The following is a 21215-nucleotide window of genomic DNA, read 5'->3' on the forward strand; positions in this document are numbered from 1 at the left end:
CTTTGTACTTTACTCCTGAGGGCATTCTGTGCCAAAAAATTAAAAATTCTGTGCATAATATTTTAAAATTCTGCAGATTTTATTTGACAAATAAATGTGGAGGCTCCAGCATGTCATTGGGAACCCTGAACAGAGGTGGGAGATCACTGTGCAGCTCCCCCCTGGGACACAGACTCAGCAGTGAGGCTGCACCCAACCGTGACACAGCGAATGGACCGGGCCTGCCCCAGAAACACCCCAGGGCCCTGCCCCTCTGTGCCAGGTGCACCAGGTGTGGGCAGGCAGGCATAGCAAGGCAGGATCCTAATGTGGAGGGGCTTAGCGTCAGGGGATCCAGGTGTGAGTTGAGAGGATTCTGTGTGGGGCAATCTGGGTGCAGGCGGCTCAGTGTGGGACCCGGGTGTGGGGGGGATCTGGATGCACAGGGGCTTGTTGCGGGGTTCTGGGTGCTACAATAATGGGACTCTGCAGGGGAGATCCAGGGGAAGGTGGTTGGGGCTCAGCGTGGGAGTCCAGGTGTGGGGGGCATAGAGCTTGGCAGGGGGGTCTGGGTGTTCGGGGCTTAGTGGGGGATCCAGATGCTGGGGGAGTGGGGCTCTGGGGTGGGGATCTATGTGCAGCTGGTTGGGGCTTGGTAGGGTGGTGATCCGGGTGTGAGTGGCTCATCAGGGTGGTGCAGGGGGAGTGGGGCTCGTTGGGGGAGTTCTGGGTGCAGGGGAGGGGGGCGAGGCTCGGCAGGAGGGTCTGGGTGCACGGGGGTTGGGCGGATAGGGGAGCAGCTCCCTGTGCAGGGATCCCTCCCCCTGGGGCTGAGAAACTATGGGTGCAGGAAGCATGTGGGGTGAGGGGGGGGGTATGCAACGCTTCCTACAGCTGGGGGAGACATCTGGGAGTGGGTCTGACACGGCCCTGGATGCCATACAGAGGAAGAGGAAGTCCCGACCTTCTCAGCCCAGCTGGGACTAGCAGATGAGCCCAACGCAGGATACAAGCCACCAGCCAGGTCTTCTCCAGTCCTGCCCCCTTCCCCACAGTGATTTACCTCTCTGCCGCCTACCCTGGCACCCAAAACATATTGCTGGGGAAAGTCTCATGACCGCTCTTGTGGCTTCCCTTTGCTTTGCTGTCAGAAAGTCATTTTTTTGAGGAGAAGCAAAGAAATCTGTGGGGAACATAAATTCTGTGTATGCACAGTGATGCAGAATTCCCCCAGGAGTAGTACTTGTATTCGCAAGATGCTATCCCTAGTGAGGCAGGGGATGGGACTGCGGTATCTTCTTCAGCCCAACAGTGAAGACAATCAGATTCCGTAAGGATTTTCCACTTTTATATTCTGGGAATGGCCACCTAGAAGATCTGTCTCCCACAGGGCACAATTCTCAATCCAGTTTAGGGCTTTTCTTCACTGCAGAGTTGTCCCTAATTCATGTCCTGTCCATACACAAAGTCCCTTGAGTGGGGTGGTGCTTTTAACTTGAGTTGGCTGACCCAGCAGGTAGTACAGAGTACAGCTCAAATGAGCACAATTTGCCAGCTGCTAATCCAATCACTCAATGTGGCTGCTCTCACTGGAGCTAGGCTAGTTTGAGTGGTGATAACTCGAATTACTCTGCAGTAAAGACACAGCTTGAGGGCTTGTCTATGCAGAACATTATGTGCAGTAAGCTATATGCTGTAGATTTGCACCCTGGCTTGCTGTGCAGTAACATCCCATGTAGACAAGCCCTTTGTCTAAAGACAACTGGAGTTGAAGAGGGCTTTCTCATGGACAGTATAGAGCGGAATTGCTGGACACCTGATTCCCAGCCACTGAGAGATGTTTGCTTTCTTTCTCATCACAGCTGCCCGATGCAGGACGATGCAATAAAGATAGCGACTGTATCCAAGGGAATTACAGTCGCCAGGGACAAGGTAAGAAGGGAAGCGTTAAGACTGTGAGCTCTTCAGGGCAGGGACTTTCTTTTATTGTCTCTGAAGCCCCTAATATGCTTTTGGTGCTATATGAATAAAAGGCTGCCAGCAGTTCTTAGTCTAGACTAAGATGGTACAATGAGAGGCATATTGGAAATGCAGAGATTAGATTAGACAGGTTTTGTTACTTTCTCACAGTGCAAGGAAGGTGGCAGTATTTCAGCCTGTCAACAGAGATGAGTTGAACCCATCTGGAAAGGGTCAGATACATCTGAACATGAGAAGATTCTCTCTTCTTCCCACTCTTTGGAAAAAGGGTCAACCGCTCCCACTGTCACATCCACACCTATCTGTGCACTCTGCAGCAGTGCCTCATTGGCAGCAGAAACTGAGACCCCCCAGGTTCAATGCCAGTGTTGCTAACTTCCTTCTCTAGGGGTTTTCTTCCAATCTTAAGGACATGAAGATAATTCCATGAAGCAGGTTGGTGGGAAAATGGCTTACTAAGGTAGAAACAGGATTGTAATGGGGCATGCTGGTCATTCTGTCTCCTAATATATATCCCTCCAAGATGCTCTTGGACACTATTTAATTATATACTTTAACTTCCAAGGGGTTTTTTAAGCAGGTGAGTTTTTGCACCTAAAAGGCTATAAACATGGAGAAGCTGCCAAGGAGGTCTGAGTGATCCTAGTAAGGTCTCTCCAGACAACTCCCATATTCCATGCTGGAGTGATCAGAATCTACCAGAGAGCGACCATTAACTGGTTACTTTTGGGGGTCACTGTTCCATAGCTACAGGCTGTGCATTTTTAAAAGTTACTGGGGCAAACCTGGAAACTTGTAGGGGAGAGATGTGGGGACACTGTCTGTACAACATCTGAATTCTGGCTGATACTTTGAAGTTGTCACTATGAAAATTGCTGTATCATTGAATACGTCTGTGTGTACATGGACCCCATCCCTGCTGACAAGGGCTATATCCTTCCCAGGGATGACGGGGGTCATTAAACACAACCACTGACCATTCAGATTGAAGTACCTTGGGAAGTTAACTGGTTCTTCTAGGCTTGGGCTTTCTCCTACCCTTCTGCAGAAGGGGTGCGAGAGCACAAAATCCCCAAATGCAGGACAAAAAATGCAGGTGTTCATGCTAGTCTTTAACAACCACAGAAGTTGAGTGAATACGGGAAAGATACACTGAGATATCCAGAGAAAGCCACACAGGAAGTTTTAGGCAGGAAAGGGGAGGAGACGGGCACCCTCTCATGGGGGAGGGGAGTAGTGGTGGTGGTTTAGCAGCAGGATCAACCAACATCAGAAAACAGAACGCTGACGTGGCAAAGAGGTGAAGACAAACAATGCACAGCAGGAGAGAGACCTGGATACCTCCAGAGTACTCTTATCCCAGCTGAAAGAATACTCTGGAGTGGTGAGAAAACGGAGGCAGGGAAATGCCTGTAGGTTTTATTGTTTTTGTATAGATCTGGGCATTTCTCATGCTATTAAATGTAAAGCACAGTAGTGTATTATAATCTTGCAGAGAGTCTGTCTGTGTTGTATGTGCTACACCTGTCACGTGCCCTTGAAAAGTTAACCTGTGAACCCAGAGCATCCACACAGCTGGAGTTTTGGGAAGAGGTGTGGTTAAGGATGGTAAGTCTGAAGGGTCAATATTAGTTTCTGGGCCAGGCAGTTGGACTATGGGGTCTCAAGCAGATCCTCTGTCTCACCCCTACCCCCCCACGAGTGTACCTAGAGACCCCAAGCCAGAGACAAAGCCTGGACTCTGTTCAGACTTTGGAGCTTTTCAGCTCACAGGATTCAGCGGTGGGTCCCTCAGAACGGTGTGGTGAGCGGCTAGGAGAAACCACTCAACAAGATCTGTGACAACAGGTGCTGCTAAAAACTGAGCAACTATCTAGACTCAGAAGGAACAGGATCTTCTGATCCTGAAAGTCTTACTGCTTCCTAACAATCAAAGTGAACTATTTGCTGGAGTGGTCCGGAGGAGTCAGAACTCCTAGCATCTGTTTGTGGCTTTGCCATGGACTCACTTTCTTTGGCCATACCCAACTCCCTTAGCCCCAGTCTGCCAGGTGAAATTTACCCCGTGCAGAAGGCCAGCACAAGACCTATTTTGCTGGTTTAAAGCATTGCATAGATCTTGTACTGACACTCTACACAGGGGTGAATCTGACCCACATATGTAGATAGTGTTATTGTCCCCCAAAGTTTTAAAACTGAGTGAGTTAACCACAGACCAATTGCAAAGCCTCATAGACAGTTTGCTTCAGCATTATTGCCTTTCTAGTGGTGTGTGTGATATTTGCCACCGGGCCTATTATAATAATTTATTTATTTATTAGAGTTACTGTTTACTCCCAAGCAAGATCAGGGCCCCATTGTGGAGTGTACTGGAAACACACAGTGTAAGAGACAGTCTGTTTCCCAAAAAGCTTACAAACCAAACAGACAAAAGAAACAAAGGAAGGATAGTTATCACCATTTCACAGATGGGGAACCGAGACACAAAGAGACTATGTGACTTGTTCAAGGTCACACAGGGAGTCCATAGCAGAGCTGTGATTTGAACAAAGTCTTCCAAGTCCTATGAGCACAAGGCTGCCCTTTGTCTCAATAATGTGAGATTTGACAGTGAGCATCTACAACTGTTGGACAGTCCCATAATTCAACTGCAAGTGTGAACTTTAAACACTGTTTTCTTCAGGTATCATGACTGGGAAGTGTGTAGATTTCAACAGTGATGTCCAGACCTGTGAGATTTTTGGCTGGTGCCCTGTAGAAGAGGACGGTCAGATTCCTGAGTAAGAAATGGTCCTATTTTCAGTCAGATTTCCCTTCTTGGTTGTGAGGGGTATTGCAAGTAAGCTTAGGATTGCACTGGAAAAAGACCACTGCCTAACTACTGCTGCTCATGAGCCAAATCCTGAAGCCCCTACTCAGGCAAAACTCTAATGGGGCCAAATGCTGACCCTGCTGCTCCATGACCTTGGAACATGGCCACAGTTTTGCAGAGCAGTAAGTACATCCTTGGTGGTGGGGTGGGGTGTCAGGTGCCATGTGTTGCAGTTTCAGGGTAACTGCACTTATATTCACCCTCCATGGTCCCACGAGGGCACCCACTTAAGGCTTCTGGCTCCCAATTGTCACCTCTCTTGGGTGGAGACCCATCACTCTTCCTTCAGAATGGGTTCTTAATGCTGCACAACCCCTGCCAGCCAGTCCGATATCCCTGACAAGCCAGTCTACCTAAAGGCCAGCCCCCGTGCACTGCTTTCTGTCTCCAAGAGCTCCGAACAGCATACTGCCAGCCATTACAAGTTACCACACAGCTGTTTCTAAGCAAGCACGTGTATGCTTAGGGGAAAAGCATTACAGAGAAGACACATAAAAAAAACATTAAAAGAACCTACATGCATGCTAAAAACTTCCCAGAAGTCACCCCCAACGCCAGCCTAGAATACTTGTCAATCTTTCAAACCCCACAACTGGGTTTGCCCCCTTAGTTACAAGTTCATGTCAATTTTTCAGTCAGGAACTAGACCTTCCAATGGACAATTCAGCTGCGTCTTTATACAGCACAGGCCTTTGCTCTCCGGTATCCTGGACCAGGCAATCACTAATCAATGGCCCTCTCCTCAGGGCACACCTTCAAAAGGCTGAATAACTGGGGTTGTAGAATTTGTATTAATCATTCCCCAGGAAATCAACGTAACGCTTATTGTCCCAAAAGTCCATGCCTGCCTAGCACATTTCAATACAATTGACTGTTGGGTTTAGTGTGCGGGTGCTGGGTGGTGTTGGTGGCCTGTGATGTACAGGGGGTTAGACTAGTTGATCTGGTGGTCCCTTCAGTCCTTAAGCTTTATTGAACTCCTTAGATTTCCCAGATCTCACATTTGTCACACCCCTTATCAGCAACCAAGGAACTTTCATCACACACTCACACGTGTATATGGCTGGGAAATACTGTGGAGTATCTTGCAGAAGTGCTCTATAATGTACATGCCAGAGCAGCTTACCTGATCCAGCAGCAGGTGCCTTCACCGCCTCTGTTTCCCCATCCTCGAGCTGGGAGTCATAGTCTTCCCTTTTGGATTCTGGTGTATTTGAGTGGTTGGGGCTGTCATGGTTACTGGGCTAGCTGTAAGTCTGTCCTCTTCCACGTTTCTCTGAGTGCACCATTTGAGGTCTTTTGTCTTTATCACAATTCTTCCACATTTAGACCATCCCTGGGCTACAGCACCCTGTGGATCAACCATTTCTATCCAGCAGGTACAACTGAACTCAGGTATCTGTTGTTCTTCCCTGCAGGAGTCTGTGATCAATGGTTTACAGAGATCAGACAGCTTTCCTGAAACAAAAGTAGTATTTTAAACAGTGGGAACAAAGCACTTAGCGAAAAAGGATTTTAAAACAACTGTCTCTCTTAGCTAAAGGCTTCCCATCCCCTGAGTATTGGCAGGCATAACATCTCCAGACACACCAAGCGAGGTGTCATGTATCAGTCCCCTTGAACCACTTCTCCCCTCTCTTGAGAGAATGTTCCTTTTTAAACCTGCCACAGTTCTTTCAATCACCTGCATTCCCTGGCCTTTTCCTATCTTGGCATCATCTCTTAACTCTCGAGAGTTTGCTGAGAAGTGGCTTAACTGGAGCCTTTCCCTTCCTGCTTGTTTTTCCTGACAGCCACCTAGTAATCTAAACCAATATAGTCATACAGTAAACATCCCAATAACCATCTCAATATACCGTATTCATAAATTACAGAGACGCTCCAAATCCATCACATCGTCTTCCAGGCACTACAGCAAAGGTCCTTCCCCTTTCAGGGTAAGCCAAAGTTCCAAACAAAGACAGGCTTCCAGCAATTCTCCCAGGGTCAAGTAGTGCTGCAGATCTTCTCCGAGGCTCAGAATCCTTACCCTGTTTATCCTCCCCAACAACCTCAATATAGCCCACTACTAATGTATTGCCCAAGCCTCTTCCTTCCTCTGTGTACCCTTCCCAGCTTCTTCTAAATCTTACCTCCTCAACTCCGCCCCACTGTCTGCTCCCCAGCATTCTCTAGCCCAGCAGTTCTCAACCAAGGGTCCAAGGCCACCTGGGGGGCTGTCAGGGTTCCTTCCCCACTCTGAACTCTAGGGTACAGATGTGGGGACCCGCATGAAAGACCCCCTAAGCTTATTCTTACCAGCTTAGGTTAAAAACTTCCCCAAGGTACAAACTTGGCCTTATCCTTGAACAGTATGCTGCCACCACCAAGCGTTTTAAACAAAGAACAGGGAAAGAGACTACTTGGAGACAGTCTTCCCCCCAAAAATATCCCCCCAAGCCCTACACACCCCCTTTCCTGGGGAGGCTTGAGAATAATATCCGAACCAATTGGTTACAAAATCATCAAAGACCCAAACCCCTGGATCTTGGGGCAATGGAAAAATCAGTCAGGTTCTTAAAAGAAGGGTTAAGAAAGAAAGAAAATCATCTCTGTAAAATCAGGATGGAAAATACTTTATAGGGTATTCAGATTCAAAACACAGAGGATCCCCCTCTGGGCAAAACCTTAAAGTTACAGAAAACAGGAATAAACCTCCCTCTTAACACAGGGAAAATTCACATAAAACAAAAGATAAAACTAATCCACCTTGCCTGGTTTACCTATATTTGTTGCAATATTGGAGACTTGGATTAGGATGGGTTGGCCTCTCTCAGTCCCAAGAGAGAACAACCACATAAACAAAGAGCACAACAAAAGCCTTCCCCCTCCCCCAAGATTTGAAAGTATTTTGTCCCCTTATTGGTCCTTTGGGTCAGGTGCCAGCCAGGTTAGCTGAGCTTCTTAACCCTCTACAGGTAACAGGATGTTGCCTCTGGCCAGGAGGGATTTTATAGCACTGTATACAGAAAGGTGGTTACCCTTCGCTTTAGATTTATGACAGGGGCTGTGAGCAGGTTTCAGGGGGTCCACCAAGCAGGGCCAACATTATACTCACTGGGCAGGGCGGAAAGCTGAAGTCCTGCTACCCAGGGCTGAAGACAAAGCCTGAGCAACTTAGTGTCATAGGGCTCCCTGTGGCGTGGGGCCTTGGGCAATTGCCCTGCTTGCTGCCCCCTAATGTTGGCCCTGACTTTTACACACAGAAAAACAGTTGTGGCACAGGTGGGCCATGACGTTTTTATAATATGTTGGGCGGGTGGGGGGGGAGGGGCTCAGAAAGAAAAACATTGAGAACCCCTGCTCTAGCTCACCATGAAGAACCTCCTGCCGGTCTTTCTCCTGAGCTACAGATTTGCCTTATATACTGTAGCCTGTCACATAGCTGTCACTTAACCTGACCCCCAATCTCCAGCAGGACTTACTCTCTGTTTGGTCATGTGATCTTTAGAAGACCTACAAGTCCCAGAATGTCTGCCCTTGAAGGGGCCAAGCCTTGGAACACAGCTGGCTGGACCCATGCCACAACTACCCTTAAGGAGAGGACAGACTGCATTACACAGGAAATGTATCTAGCTAATAGAGCACCATCTCCAGGGTACATATGAACACGTAGCATTTTTCATAAGTTAGTAGGTTCAAAAAAGTTGCCGTTGTGCACTGCAAATGGCTTCTTGATTGAACAGACCTTAGCAGAGGGGAAATGAATTTTTCCCACTTACATCCCTCATTGGCGGAGGGTTGCTCCAACCCAGTGTGGTAGCTGAGTAATCTTCATGGTGCTTTTCCCACTTCGCTGAGTCACCAGAGCTGGGGAGAAGCAGGAGCCTATCAGACACACACCCTGCATGCATTCAAGGGATGGGCAACAATAATGCCTCTGGGGTCCCTCTCAGTAATCCCAGCCACTAGATCATGCTATGGATGCTCTGACCAGCCCATCACCACAATCCCCTCTCTCCTCCCTTTATGGGTTCTTCCAGACTTTGGGGTGTATTGTTGTGTCAGGAGTTTAGTAGCCTCCTCTCTTCCCCAGCATTGAGGGCATGAAAAGCCAGGATCCTTGGAGTCCTGGGTATGGGTCAGAAAGCTCCCTGCCCCTTTCTGAGGCTGCCCAGGATTTTACCATAGAAAGTAAAGAGCTCCCATCATTGGGAGTGAGAGCCTCTCATGAGCTGTGGATTTGAGCTTGTTGCCTTTAGTGGGAGTTTTGATTGAGGATAAAGGCTTCAGAATTTGGCCAACATGTTCAGCAGAAAAATCATTCAAATTCCTCTGTTCTAACTGTAAAACGTCAGGTGCTGTACAGTAGCCAGCTGCAAAACCAAAGCCTAGTCTCTGCATCAGCCAGTTGGTCAGTGGGTGGGGATGAGCAGGGGACATTGGGGTTCTGCATTATTGCTTCTCCACAGTAAAGTCAACACAGCATATAATGAAAGGAAGCTCCTTCATCAGACCCAAGAAAAGGCTTGTCTGCATAGCAAATATTTCCCCTTCTCTATAGTGCTTCTACCTAGGATACTTTGGAATTCATCTTTTTACCTAGAAAGTGCAAGGACCAGACCAAATCTCTCATTGGGTCCTGAATGTGATTGTTTGGATGCTATCCCATATAATTTCTTTGCATCTATTTTTCTTCCCTTTATTATAATTACTTTAGATGTTGGCTAATTGAAAGACAAGCACTTGTTAACACGTGTATTTTTCAGCCCCCCGTTGCTCTTAGAAGCTGAAAAATTTACCTTATTTATTAAGAACAGCATCAGCTTCCCCACATTTAAAGTCTCCAGGTGAGTAAATGTTTGGGTTTTTTTTTTAAGAGATCAAATGTCAAATCTTTTTTTTTTTTTGATCGCTCATGAGTTGGATCCCTGCCACTATGTGGAGTGATGTAGTATTGTATGTATAGCTTTTGGCTCATTTGGTGCAGAAAACACCATCTTTTGTCCCTGAGTCCAGTATTTGGTTGACTGCAGCATTCAATAACAAATCAGTTAGTAGGAATCAGGACTGGTCCTTAAATGAGTCACAAACCAAAATGGGGACGAAAGCCCTGACCCTCCAAACAAGACCACTCATGTGAGTAAAGTCATTAACTTATTCGCAAGAGCAGGGCCTCACTTTATAACATGCGGTTTAGTGTAGCTGGGAGCGAGCCTCAGCATAGGCAGATAGATTCACACTAGTGTAACCCACACACTAGGACCACTTAGGGAGAGAGAGTTAAAATTAGTCTGTTCTATGGCCTTAGCTAAGAGCCAGTTGGCTTTTAGCTTATGCAGTAGAGGCTCATGCACTAAGTTCCAGATGCCGCATGTTTGATCCCACCTGCTGACGACCAGGGTCTGTCGGTGTTACACTAGCACACTATAAATAGCAATGTAGACGTTGCTGCACTGGCAGAGACTCACTCCCAGCTACAGCAAACCATGCATTATAAAGTTAGGCCACCTGAGCTCAGACACAGGTGATTGGGTGGCTAGCCTGAGCCTCTGCAGCAACGTCCACACTGCTATCCAGACTGGGAAGCTTGCATCCAGTTGCAGTATAGCCATACCCCTAGTGGCTAGAGCACTGGATTGGGACTCAGGCAACCTAGTTCTATTCCCAGCTGTGCCACTGACCTTGGACAAGTCACTTTCCCCTCTATATGCCTCAGTTTACTCATCTGTAAAATGGGGGTAATCATACTGACCTCCTTTGTAAAGCACTGAGATCTACTGATGAAAAATGCCTGCATAGAAACTAGGTAGTATTATAAGGAACACTTCAGCTATGTAAAACCTGCTGCCTTGGTGCTAGCATTGAGCTGTAAACGGTGTCTAATTTCAGTCTTTAAATCAGAGAAGCAGAGATTGCAATGAAATTTACCAGAGATCTCAGTTGTCATGGTGCACACACATCTCCTCTTTCTCTGTCTTTTTATTCTTCTGAAGGCAGAAATATAAAATGAAGTACTACAATGGGAGCTACTAAAGCACCAGGAGAACCTAGATTGTATAGAAATTGTCAAAGGCCCTTCACATCATTACGATTTCTGCTTCTATTACAGTAATTGACTTAGGAAATAATTTCCTAGTGCCTCTCTGTAAACTGTCTCTCTGACCAGAACAAGTCTAAGAGGATTTGTTGCTGGTCTGATTATAAATTTGATCCAGAACAAATGAACAAAAGTCATTTGTGCTGAGCATGACAGATTTCCCTTCTATAGATTTGTACTGTCCCTGTACTATTTATGAGGTTAAATACACAGTAACCTGACATTACTCTCTGAAGCAGCGTGTATTCAGTAGAGTCTGTCCAGCCACCATTACTCAGTGCCACGGATTGCCAGTTCACCAGAGACTGTGCTCCCAGGAGGGAAGAAAGAGAATAAGATATTCTACAGTGGTAATAGGTGAAATGCACAGAACCCAGCTAAACAAATCCCTTTGTTATATTTTGCCTTCACTATCTTAATTTCTACATGACAAAACCATGTTACAAAGTCAAAATGGGACCAGTTACACTAGTGTAAATCCAGAGAAAATCCAACTGGCTTGAATGAAGTTACTCTGGTTTACAATAGTGTAAGTGTGCATTATGCCTTTTTGGTCAGGAACTCTTAGTATGTGTTCGTACAGCACCTAGAACAATGGACCTGTCCTGACTGTGGCCTGTAAGGACTACTGCAATATAAACAAACAACAGAAACCATCTGGATCAAAGTGAATAAAATCTATTGTGTCCCTAATCGGTTATAGCTATAAGCCTCTCTTCCACTGCTTTGAAAACAAATTTCTGAGCCTTGCCTCAATCCTTATTTCTGTCTCTAAATTATAAGTTTTGTGAAAATGTACGTTCTTTGCTCTCGTGTAGCTGATTTTAAAGCATGATGTTCACTATGGCCTAGCTTTTCGAAAGAGCTCAGTACCTACTCAGGCATGGAGACAAGTGTCCAGATTTTCAAAAGAACTTGGCATGTTGGGTGCAGAACTCTTATGAGACTCTGGACATCAGCTGCTGGGTGATGAGTAATGAGCTCATTTGAAAATCTGGCTTTTTATACCATAACTAATCATAGACTATCACATTTCATTCAGTTGACATACAGGTTCTTTTTTATTCACAGACGCAACCTAGTGGAGGGCATTACCACAAGCTACCTGAAAAAATGCACCTACCACAAAAACAAAGATCCTTTTTGCCCTGTGTTTGAGCTGGGATACATTGTGAAGGAATCGGGACAAAATTTTCATGCCCTGGCCCTTAAGGTACACAGATTTCAAGTGATGTGTGCTTCAGTCATGAGAATGAGGGGACATAGGAGGTTGACCTGAAATGGGTTTTGTTTTTTTGGCCACTGAAGTGAAAAATCAGTCATTAGCACAGCTCTATACCTTGATCCATAGTTCTGACCAATCACTTTATATATTTTGTTTGCAGCAAAATCCAAACTTGGTAAATAAGGAGTCAACAGGGTGTCTTTGTTTACACTTCAAGCTGGAGGAGCAAATTCCAGCTCAGGGAGACATACTCGTGCCAGATCTGACTGAGCTAGCACGCTGAAAGTAGAATGTAGCCATGGTGGTGTGAGCAGCATGAGGAGTTAGATGCCCTGAGTATGTACCTAGCAGGCATGTCTCCTCCAGCTCAAAGTGCAGACATACCCTTAGACTACAGAGAAATACGGTCTAATCTGCAAAAAGAGGTCAGGAAAGGCAGAGCATTTTGTGCTTATGTTAACAAGGATTGTGCGTATTTGCCACGTTGCTGATCATGAGGTGCTACGCTGTTTGTTTGTTTCAGAACAAATAAAGAGGGTTTTTTTCTGTCTCCACCCTTCTCATCCTGTTTGGCATTTGTACTGAGGAACTCATCACTGCTTTGGTTCAGGATTTTTTGCTTCCTTATTGCTTTTTGTTAACATTTCCCTCTCCACCTCCACAAGTTCACATTCATGGTTCACACACAAGCCACCTATGTACATGTCAGTATCTTAAACCGGGGAAGAGGAAGAGATGAAACGTGTTACTATGGAGATGTGTTGATGCTGCTCAGTTGATTAGATGGAAAATGACCTCCTGAATCCAGCACTATCTAATCTGTGCCCTCTCCTTCCTAACCACAAGAATCTGATATGTTCTCTCCATCAGAGGCCCAGCCTCATGAGTGATCGTTCTAAGCCCACAGCAGTTGTGTACTAGCTATTGATCCACTGAACTAGTTAAAAAAGCTAGTAAAACACTGAATCTATGTATGCGCAGAAATGAGGCCCATACATGAAGACACTGTACCTCCCTATTTCCATTCTTTTTATTTGTTATTGTATTTCCAATGGTAGCCCATTATAACTGGTTGAGAGATTAATTTTTTCAGCTTGATTGGCCAGACCTGTCTAAGAGGTTACAAGTTAAGCTGTCTCTAATCCAAGAAGGAGCATCCCTACAGAGGGGCATGAGCTGCAAAATTTGGGTCCATGCCCAGCCTGTACTGCGAATTTTAGGGATTTTCAGATGCAGGCTTTTGGAGTAGGCCTCTCTCTAATAATCACAAAATGAAAGTCCCTTTTCTCACAGACGCACACAGGATGCAATCATTCTATCCACCAGCTTGGGCTGTGACGTCAACCCTGCAGCCCCAGGCCTTGGTGGCAGGGGTCAGAGCTGCTCAGGGTTATGCTTCTAGACACAGGTTGCCAAACAAAGGGGAGGCAACTCGTGAGCACTACAGTGATACTATGTAAACAGTAACAGTCACCACAGCCAGCATTACCAGGCTCCTGTATCCAACATCAGAACTTCCCACTGAAGCTCTTGATCTGCTTTTTCCAAATGGAGCAGCATGATAGTGGGAGAGGCTCTGGAAGCTCTACTAGTAAGTGAGGATGATGCTAGCATGTCAAGTGTGTCATACAAAGAACCAGATGATTGCAAGGTGGAATCCTATGTTGCTGAGAGTCCTGGGTGAAGAGAGGGAAATAAATTGGCAGGACTATGTATCCTGGCTTGATCTCTGGTCCCTTGGTAGCATCTTTGGAGCCAGCTGTGGAGAGTGAGTTTATTGGGATGGAAAGAGCATCCCTTTGCAAATTAAAAAGCTAACAAAACCAGAATGCAGCAGAGCATCCTGAGTACAAATTTCTGCATGATGACGACATGGATATTTGCTGTCCTTTTCTCGTGTCTCTCATAGGGCGGGGTTGTCGGTATCACCATAGACTGGGACTGTGACCTCGACTGGCCCGTGACATACTGTAAACCTGTTTACCAGTTTCACGGACTTTACAATGATGACAATAACGTTTCACCAGGCTTCAACTTCAGGTAAGATGGCCCTATTATCTTCTGTTCAGCCTTCGTATATAGTTTCTTTCATCCTGGAGGATCTCAAAGCACATTACAGACTCTATAAAAGCAGGGATTATTCTCCTGACTACCAAAATAAATGTCACCCTTGCATGTGCAAAGTGCAGCCGTTCGTTTTAGAATAGGAAGTGAAAATGCCTCACCTCCCTTTAATCAGCTGTCCTTCCTCTCTTTCTCTTCACACACACCCAGGCACTCACTCCAGACTTCTAGCTCTGAGCCATTGCCCAGGGTCACCAATTATGCTCCAAATTAAAACATCCTCATAACCACAACACTACGCATTTCCTTTGCTGAAGGGAGTTAGCAGATACCATAATTGTCACTACAGTTGTGTAGTGCTACAGGCGGCACTGCACTTAAGAGTACACGTAGCTCTTATATAGCACTTTGCATTCTTAGATCTCAAAACACAGGCAGGCAGTATCATTACTGCCCCTCTGGGCCAAATTCGAGTGAGTGATACTGTGACTTAGTTCATGGGGTTAACAATTTGGCTCGGCTCCCCTTCCCTCATAACCCAAACCTGAGTGGCACTGTGACCCTCTGTGGCAGGTTCCAATGCCAAGAGCAGGGCCAACCCCGGGACAGGAGCCGAGAGTGCAGGGTGAGTGCAGAGTAGGCCTGCTCTCTGACCCTACCAACCCCTCAGTTTGACAGTGCCATGCCAGCAGGTGCTGCTGAGAGTGGTCAGTGCTTCCTCAGTGGGGCGAGGAGAAGCGGAAGTATGCTAGCTGATGATTTTGGCCCCCTCACCCCTCCATCAAACTTGGATGCTGGGTGGGCTGCAAAAAATGACAACATGCAGTTGGTGGGCCACCTTATTAATATGTTCCAAATGTAGTAAGAGCATGCGTATATTCACTACACGTATTGTCAAGAACAAGGTATTTGTGAGTTAGGCCAAACTTTCCTAAAACCAGCCAGATACCCTCTAAACTGGTACCACAGTAATCACAGAAATTCACACCCTACATCCATTCACCCATTAGTGGTACAGGATTCTCAGTCGAATGCCTCATCATGCCTAGCTATAGATATTGAAATACCCACCCTTTTTTTGTATTTGTTTGTTATTAATTTCTTTAGATTTACAGAATAGTAACAAATGAGAGCCCTGTGCACCGTAACACTTAATTATTCTTCTTGTAATAACATAATACACCCAGTAGCATTAAACAACAAATGTTCAAACAGGAGCAAATGAACTCATCTCATCTTAGCCAATCGTGAAATTTTCAGTTGAATACTTTCAGTTCATTCACTGACTTTGATTTGGTAGAGGTCAGCTTCAGGATAAAAATTATAGTAACTAACAAGCTGTTATCTAGCACTTTTCCTCAGCTCTTATCCTCAAAGCACTTTACAAAGGATGTCACTATTATTAGCCCAACTTTCCAGATGGGGAAACTGCGGCACTGAGCAGGGAAGTGACTTGCCCTAGGTCACCCAGCAGGCCAAGAGTCTCCCAAGTCCAAGTCACTTCCTCTGTCCATTTAGTCACAAAAATTCTAGTTACTCAGTTTTCTCAGTGGTTTATATTAGTTTGCTTTATTTTTCTTTTCTGAAGACCATGAAAGGCCATTTAACATATTATCTGTCTGATTGGAAAGGTATGCCAAATACTACAGAGATAATGGAACTGACTACAGGACTTTATACAAGGTGTTTGGAATCCGGTTTGACATCCTGGTGAATGGAAAGGTAACATCCTGTGTGAATTCATTTTAATTCACAGATTTTTCATCAGCCTCTCTTTTAATTTCATTGCCAGGTCATGTGTTGTTATATAATCCACCCCAGTATCTGAACCTAGTGCATCTCAGGGCCTTAGACTCAGAAGGAAGGTTAAATGAGAGTCAGGATGGTGTGTATGCCATTTTCCTATATTCCCTGAAGTTCATTTACTGAAGTAGAGGGGTTGAATTGTTTCAGTACACTTTGTAGGGACGGATATGATTTCTGCTGGAGTCCTGGGTACTTCCTGCTGCAACAGAGCGCGCTCTCTCTAGATGCAAGTTAATAGATAAACTGCCAGTAGATGGCTCTCGGGAATATGTAGCATAGTTCCTGGTTTTGCAAATGGTTCTCTCTGTACAGCTATTTACACCAGCCCTTTACACTTTCCATAATGGCCATTGAGCACTGCAAACCATTTTTCTAAGGATGGTGTTTAATGGTTTGGTCAATCAGAAAGTAACCATTGTGAGCTGATGGTCTCTGTCTTTTCCTGGTGCCCACATCCCAGAATAACCCCTACATTAGTACAGATGGAACTCTGGTTGGCAGTCTCAGCACAGACACCAAGCATGGCTGTGGAGATGGACTTGCCCCTTGTCACTAGAAAATGGTCTCTTTGAGACATGAGTAGTTGAGGACCATTGCGGGAGGAGCATAAGGAAAGTGTTCATTGGGACTACCCATCCTGTACTTTGCCTAAACAGAGAACTCCAGTAACATGGACAGAAATCCCAGTGTCTTCAGGAATATTCAGTTCACAAAAGAAAAAGAAACTAATGGCTTCATATCTAACATGCCCCGTCTCCTTCTCTAGAAGGGTATCCACAGCTCCTGCATACCTTTCATAGAATCATAGATATATCAGGGTTGGAAGGGACCTCAGGAGGTCATCTAGTCCAACCCCCTGCTCAAAAGCAGGACCCATCCCAATTAAATCATCCCAGCCAGGGCTTTATCAAGCCTGACCTTAAAAACTTCTAAGGAAGGAGATTCCACCACCTCCCTAGGCAACGCATTCCAGTGTTTCACCACCCTCCTAGTGAAAAAGTTTTTCCTAATATCCAACCTAAACCTCCCCCACTGCAACTTGAGACCATTACTCCTTGTCCTGTCCTCTTCTGAGGACACTGAGAATAGTCTAGAACCATCCTCTCTGGAACTACCTCTCAGGTAGTTGAAAGCAGCTATCAAATCCCGCCTCATTCTTCTCTTCTGCAGACTAAACAATCCCAGTTTCCTCAGCCTCTCCTCATAAGTCATGTGTTCCAGACCACTAATCATTTTTGTTGCCCTTCGCTGGACTCTCTCCAATTTATCCACATCCTTCTTGTAGTGTGGGGCCCAAAACTGGACACAATACTCCAGATGAGGCCTCACCAATGTCGAATAGAGGGGGACGATCACGTCCCTCGATCTGCTCGTTATGCCCCTACTTATACATCCCAAAATGCCATTGGCCTTCTTGGCAACAAGGGCACACTGCTGACTCATATCCAGCTTCTCGTCCACTGTCACCCCTAGGTCCTTTTCCGCAGAACTGCTGCCTAGCCATTCGGTCTCTAGTCTGTAGAGGTGCATTGGGTTCTTCCGTCCTAAGTGCAGGACCCTGCACTTATCCTTATTGAACCTCATCAGATTTCTTTTGGCCCAATCCTCCAATTTGTCTAGGTCCCTCTGTATCCTATCCCTGCCCTCCAGCGTATCTACCACTCCTCCCAGTTTAGAATCATCCGCAAATTTGCTGAGAGTGCAATCCACACCATCCTCCAGATCATTTATGAAGATATTGAACAAAACCGGCCCCAGGATTGACCCCTGGGGCACTCCACTTGACACCGGCTGCCAACTAGACATGGAGCCATTGATCACTACCCGTTGAGCCTGACAATCTAGCCAACTTTCTACCCCCTTATAGTGCATTCATCCAGCCCATACTTCCTTAACTTGCTGACAAGAATACTGTGGGAGACCGTGTCAAAAGCTTTGCTAAAGTCAAGATACAATACATCCACTGCTTTCCCTTCATCCACAGAACCAGTAATCTCATCATAGAAGGCGATTAGATTAGTCAGGCATGACCTTCCCTTGGTGAATCCATGCTGACTGTTCCTGATCACTTTCCTCTCATGTAAGTGCTTCAGGATTGATTCTTTGAGGACCTGCTCCATGATTTTTCCGGGGACTGAGGTGAGGCTCACTGGCCTGTAGTTCCCAGGATCCTCCTTCTTCCCTTTTTTAAAGATTGGCACTACATTAGCCTTTTTCCAGTCATCCGGGACTTCCCCCATTCGCCACGAGTTTTCAAAGATAACGGCCAATGGCTCTGCAACCACAGCCTCCAATTCCTTTAGCACTCTCGGATGCAACTCGTCCGACCCCATGGACTTGTGCACGTCCAGCTTTTCTAAATAGTCCCTAACCACCTCTTTCTCCACAGAGGGCTGGCCATCTATTCCCCATGTTGTGATGCCCAGCGCAGCAGTCTGGGAGCTGACCTTGTTCGTGAGAGGGAGTGAACTCTTTGAGAGGGAGTGAACTCTTATAGTGGTAGCCATGCAAGGTTCCTTAGCAGGGTCATCCCTAGCCCTACTAATTCCTTCCCCCTGAAGGATTCCTCTGCTTTATTAGGAGATCCTGCTTATTTTCTCTCATTTTATTCAGGCAGGTAAATTTGACATCATCCCAACGATGACCACAATAGGCTCTGGAATTGGTATATTTGGAGTGGTGAGTATTGGTATGTTCAGCCTATATGTGAATATGCAAATTATTCTGCTTGCATGTGGCATTGAAGTGAAAGTGACTCTGAGCTATAGCAAAATACCAGCTCCACGTAGGCATCCACCTGGCCCTTTAAATGTGGAAAATGCAAAATAAATAGAAAAGAGATTTCCTTGCAGTAGAGCTCATCTATCTCCAGATCCCCTAGATATGAACAAACCACGGTGCAATGGGGACTGATGTTAGATGGTCTGCATATCAGCTTGGGCTGCCATCTTGCTGGACCCAGTCAAACTAAGTAAAGTCAGGCCTGGTCAATATTTTCATGGGAGACCTACAAAAGAAACGCTGGAGCAAATATTCTGGCTGATAGGTAGAGGTTGTCCTTCTGCATATGCCCCAAACCAATACCCCAGTATGGTTTCCAGAGGTGAGGTTCTGTCTTTGAGGTGAGATACCACATTGGGATCCTGGCTGCTTGTGGCCATTAAAGACTGCATGGCACCTTTTGGAACAGTAAGGGTGTTAAACTTAATTTGTTAGCCAAATTACAGTTTAAGTACTGGTATTCGCTTTCTGCCTACTTAAGTCCCCTAGCTTGAATCCTGCATATATCATTTCAGTCCTAAACTAAGGTTTAGCATGGACTGTGCACTATTGAACAGCTGCCATGTTCTACATCCAAAGTGGATGAAGTGACTGCTGTTTGCAAGGTGCTTTGGGATACTTTGGGATGAATGTTATAGCCTCAGGAGATTGGTGCAGATTCCTGGTTTAGAGTATCTAATACTTTAGGTGCTGCCCTAACCATGGTTTAGTTTTTGTGTCATGCTTTGTCTGATTTAAGGCATCTGTAGTGTGTGATCTGCTCCTGCTGCACTTTCTCCCACGACGGGATTATTACAAACAGAGGAAATTCAAATATGCGGAAATGAAGACTCCCGTGTCTGTAAGTAACAATTCATTCCTCTTTTACCTGAGACCGCAGAGGGCAGGAGGTATTTGTATACATGTATGTGTGTTCATGTATATAGATTATACAACAAATCTGTCTGAGTGTGTGTATGTACATAAAAATATATTGGAGGGCAGCTAGATACTTCTTCTCTGGATCGGTTGTCTCTAGTGATTGTCAAATCCACAGAACACTGAACAGAGACCAGAATCATTGATCTTCAGCTCTGAAGTTACAAGACCCTTCTGTATGAAGAATTTCCACTAGCTCTTTGCTTATTCCCTCAGTGGTCCAGTCACCAAAGAGTGACAGTCATGCGTCTTTAGGGTGAGGTTTTCAAAAGCAGTCAGTGTTTGAGCTAACTCTGCTATGACTGGAGTCAATGGCAAAACTCCCATTGGCTTCAATGGGAACAGAGCTAGGCCAGCATTAACTGCTTTTAAAACCCCCACCCATATCACCTTAGAATAACATCAAAACATTGCAACACTGCAAATCCAGGTTGTTTTTCACAGCTTCCTAAGGGATCTGGATTGTCAATTTCCATTCAAATGAACAGCTATTCCAGAAATTAATTTTAATGGGCATTGAGCACCCAGATCTCCTAGGTGGATTTGAAAATCTCAGTCCTTATGTCTAATGATCCATTCTCAGAGTCGTGAGGTTGAGTTGGGGTTAAATCCTTTGCTCCATCTACAGTGCATCCTACAGGACAAGAGGTGACTTGCAGAAAGAACTTATTCTTGGGTGTTTTAAAAGAATACCCATTGAAATGTGGGGTTATTTATGAGTCACTGGACATACACTTACTGATCTTTCTAGGATACTTTTTAACTAGGACTAAGTGATTAAAAAATTAATCGCATGATTAATCAAACTAATTGCATTATTAATCAAACTTATAATAGAATACAATTTATTTAAATATTTTTGGATGTTTTCTATACTTTCAAATATATCGATTTCAATTACAACACAGAATAAAAAGTGTACAGTGCTCATTTTATAAGTATTTGTACTGTAAAAAAACAAAAGAAATAGTATTTTTCAATTCACCTCATTCAAGTACTGTAGTGCATTCTCTTTATCTTGAAAGTTGAACTTACAAGTATAGAATTACATACAAAAAACCTGCATTCATAAATAAACCAATGCAAAATTGTAGTGCTCGCAAGTCCACTCAGTCCTACTTCTTGTTCAGCCAATCGCTCAGACAAACAAGTTTGTTTACATTTGCAGGAGATAATGCTGCCTGCTTGTTGTTTACAATGTTGCCTGAAAGTGAGAACAGGGGTTCTCATGGCGTTGTAGCCAACATCACAAGATATTTACATGCCAGACGCTCTAAAGATTCATATGTCCCTTCATGCTTCAACCACCATTCCAGGGGATATGCGTCCATGCTGATGACGGGTTCTACTCGATAACAATCCAAAGCAATGTGGACCGACGCATGTGCATTTTCATTATCTGAGTCAGATGCCACCAGCAGAAGGTTGATTTTCTTTTTCGATGGTTCAGGTTCTGTAGTTTCCGCATTGGAGTGCTGCTCTTTTAAGACTTCTGAAAGCATGTTCCACAC

At 45.3% G+C, this 21215-nt stretch overlaps 1 protein-coding gene across 5 annotated transcripts in view; it reads left to right on the top strand.

Moving 5' to 3' along the window:
- Positions 1-21215, top strand: part of P2RX1 (purinergic receptor P2X 1) — a 36770-nt gene that overhangs the window by 11072 nt on the left and 4483 nt on the right. For 2 of the 5 annotated variants that reach the window (XM_077836842.1, XM_077836843.1), the window contains exons 4-11: positions 1842-1911; positions 4643-4739; positions 9580-9660; positions 11982-12123; positions 14045-14175; positions 15831-15921; positions 18619-18684; positions 19526-19627. In XM_077836842.1, coding sequence (XP_077692968.1) covers positions 1842-1911; positions 4643-4739; positions 9580-9660; positions 11982-12123; positions 14045-14175; positions 15831-15921; positions 18619-18684; positions 19526-19627 — 780 coding nt within the window. Of the gene's footprint in view, positions 1-1841; positions 1912-4642; positions 4740-9579; positions 9661-11981; positions 12124-14044; positions 14176-15830; positions 15922-17989; positions 18114-18618; positions 18695-19525; positions 19777-21215 lie in introns of those variants that run through there. The other 3 variants (XR_013348288.1, XM_077836841.1, XM_077836844.1) reach the window with 3 other exon arrangements.

This window comes from Eretmochelys imbricata, chromosome 17, assembly GCF_965152235.1.
Source record: "Eretmochelys imbricata isolate rEreImb1 chromosome 17, rEreImb1.hap1, whole genome shotgun sequence".
In the NCBI taxonomy this organism is placed as follows: Eukaryota; Metazoa; Chordata; order Testudines; family Cheloniidae; genus Eretmochelys; species Eretmochelys imbricata.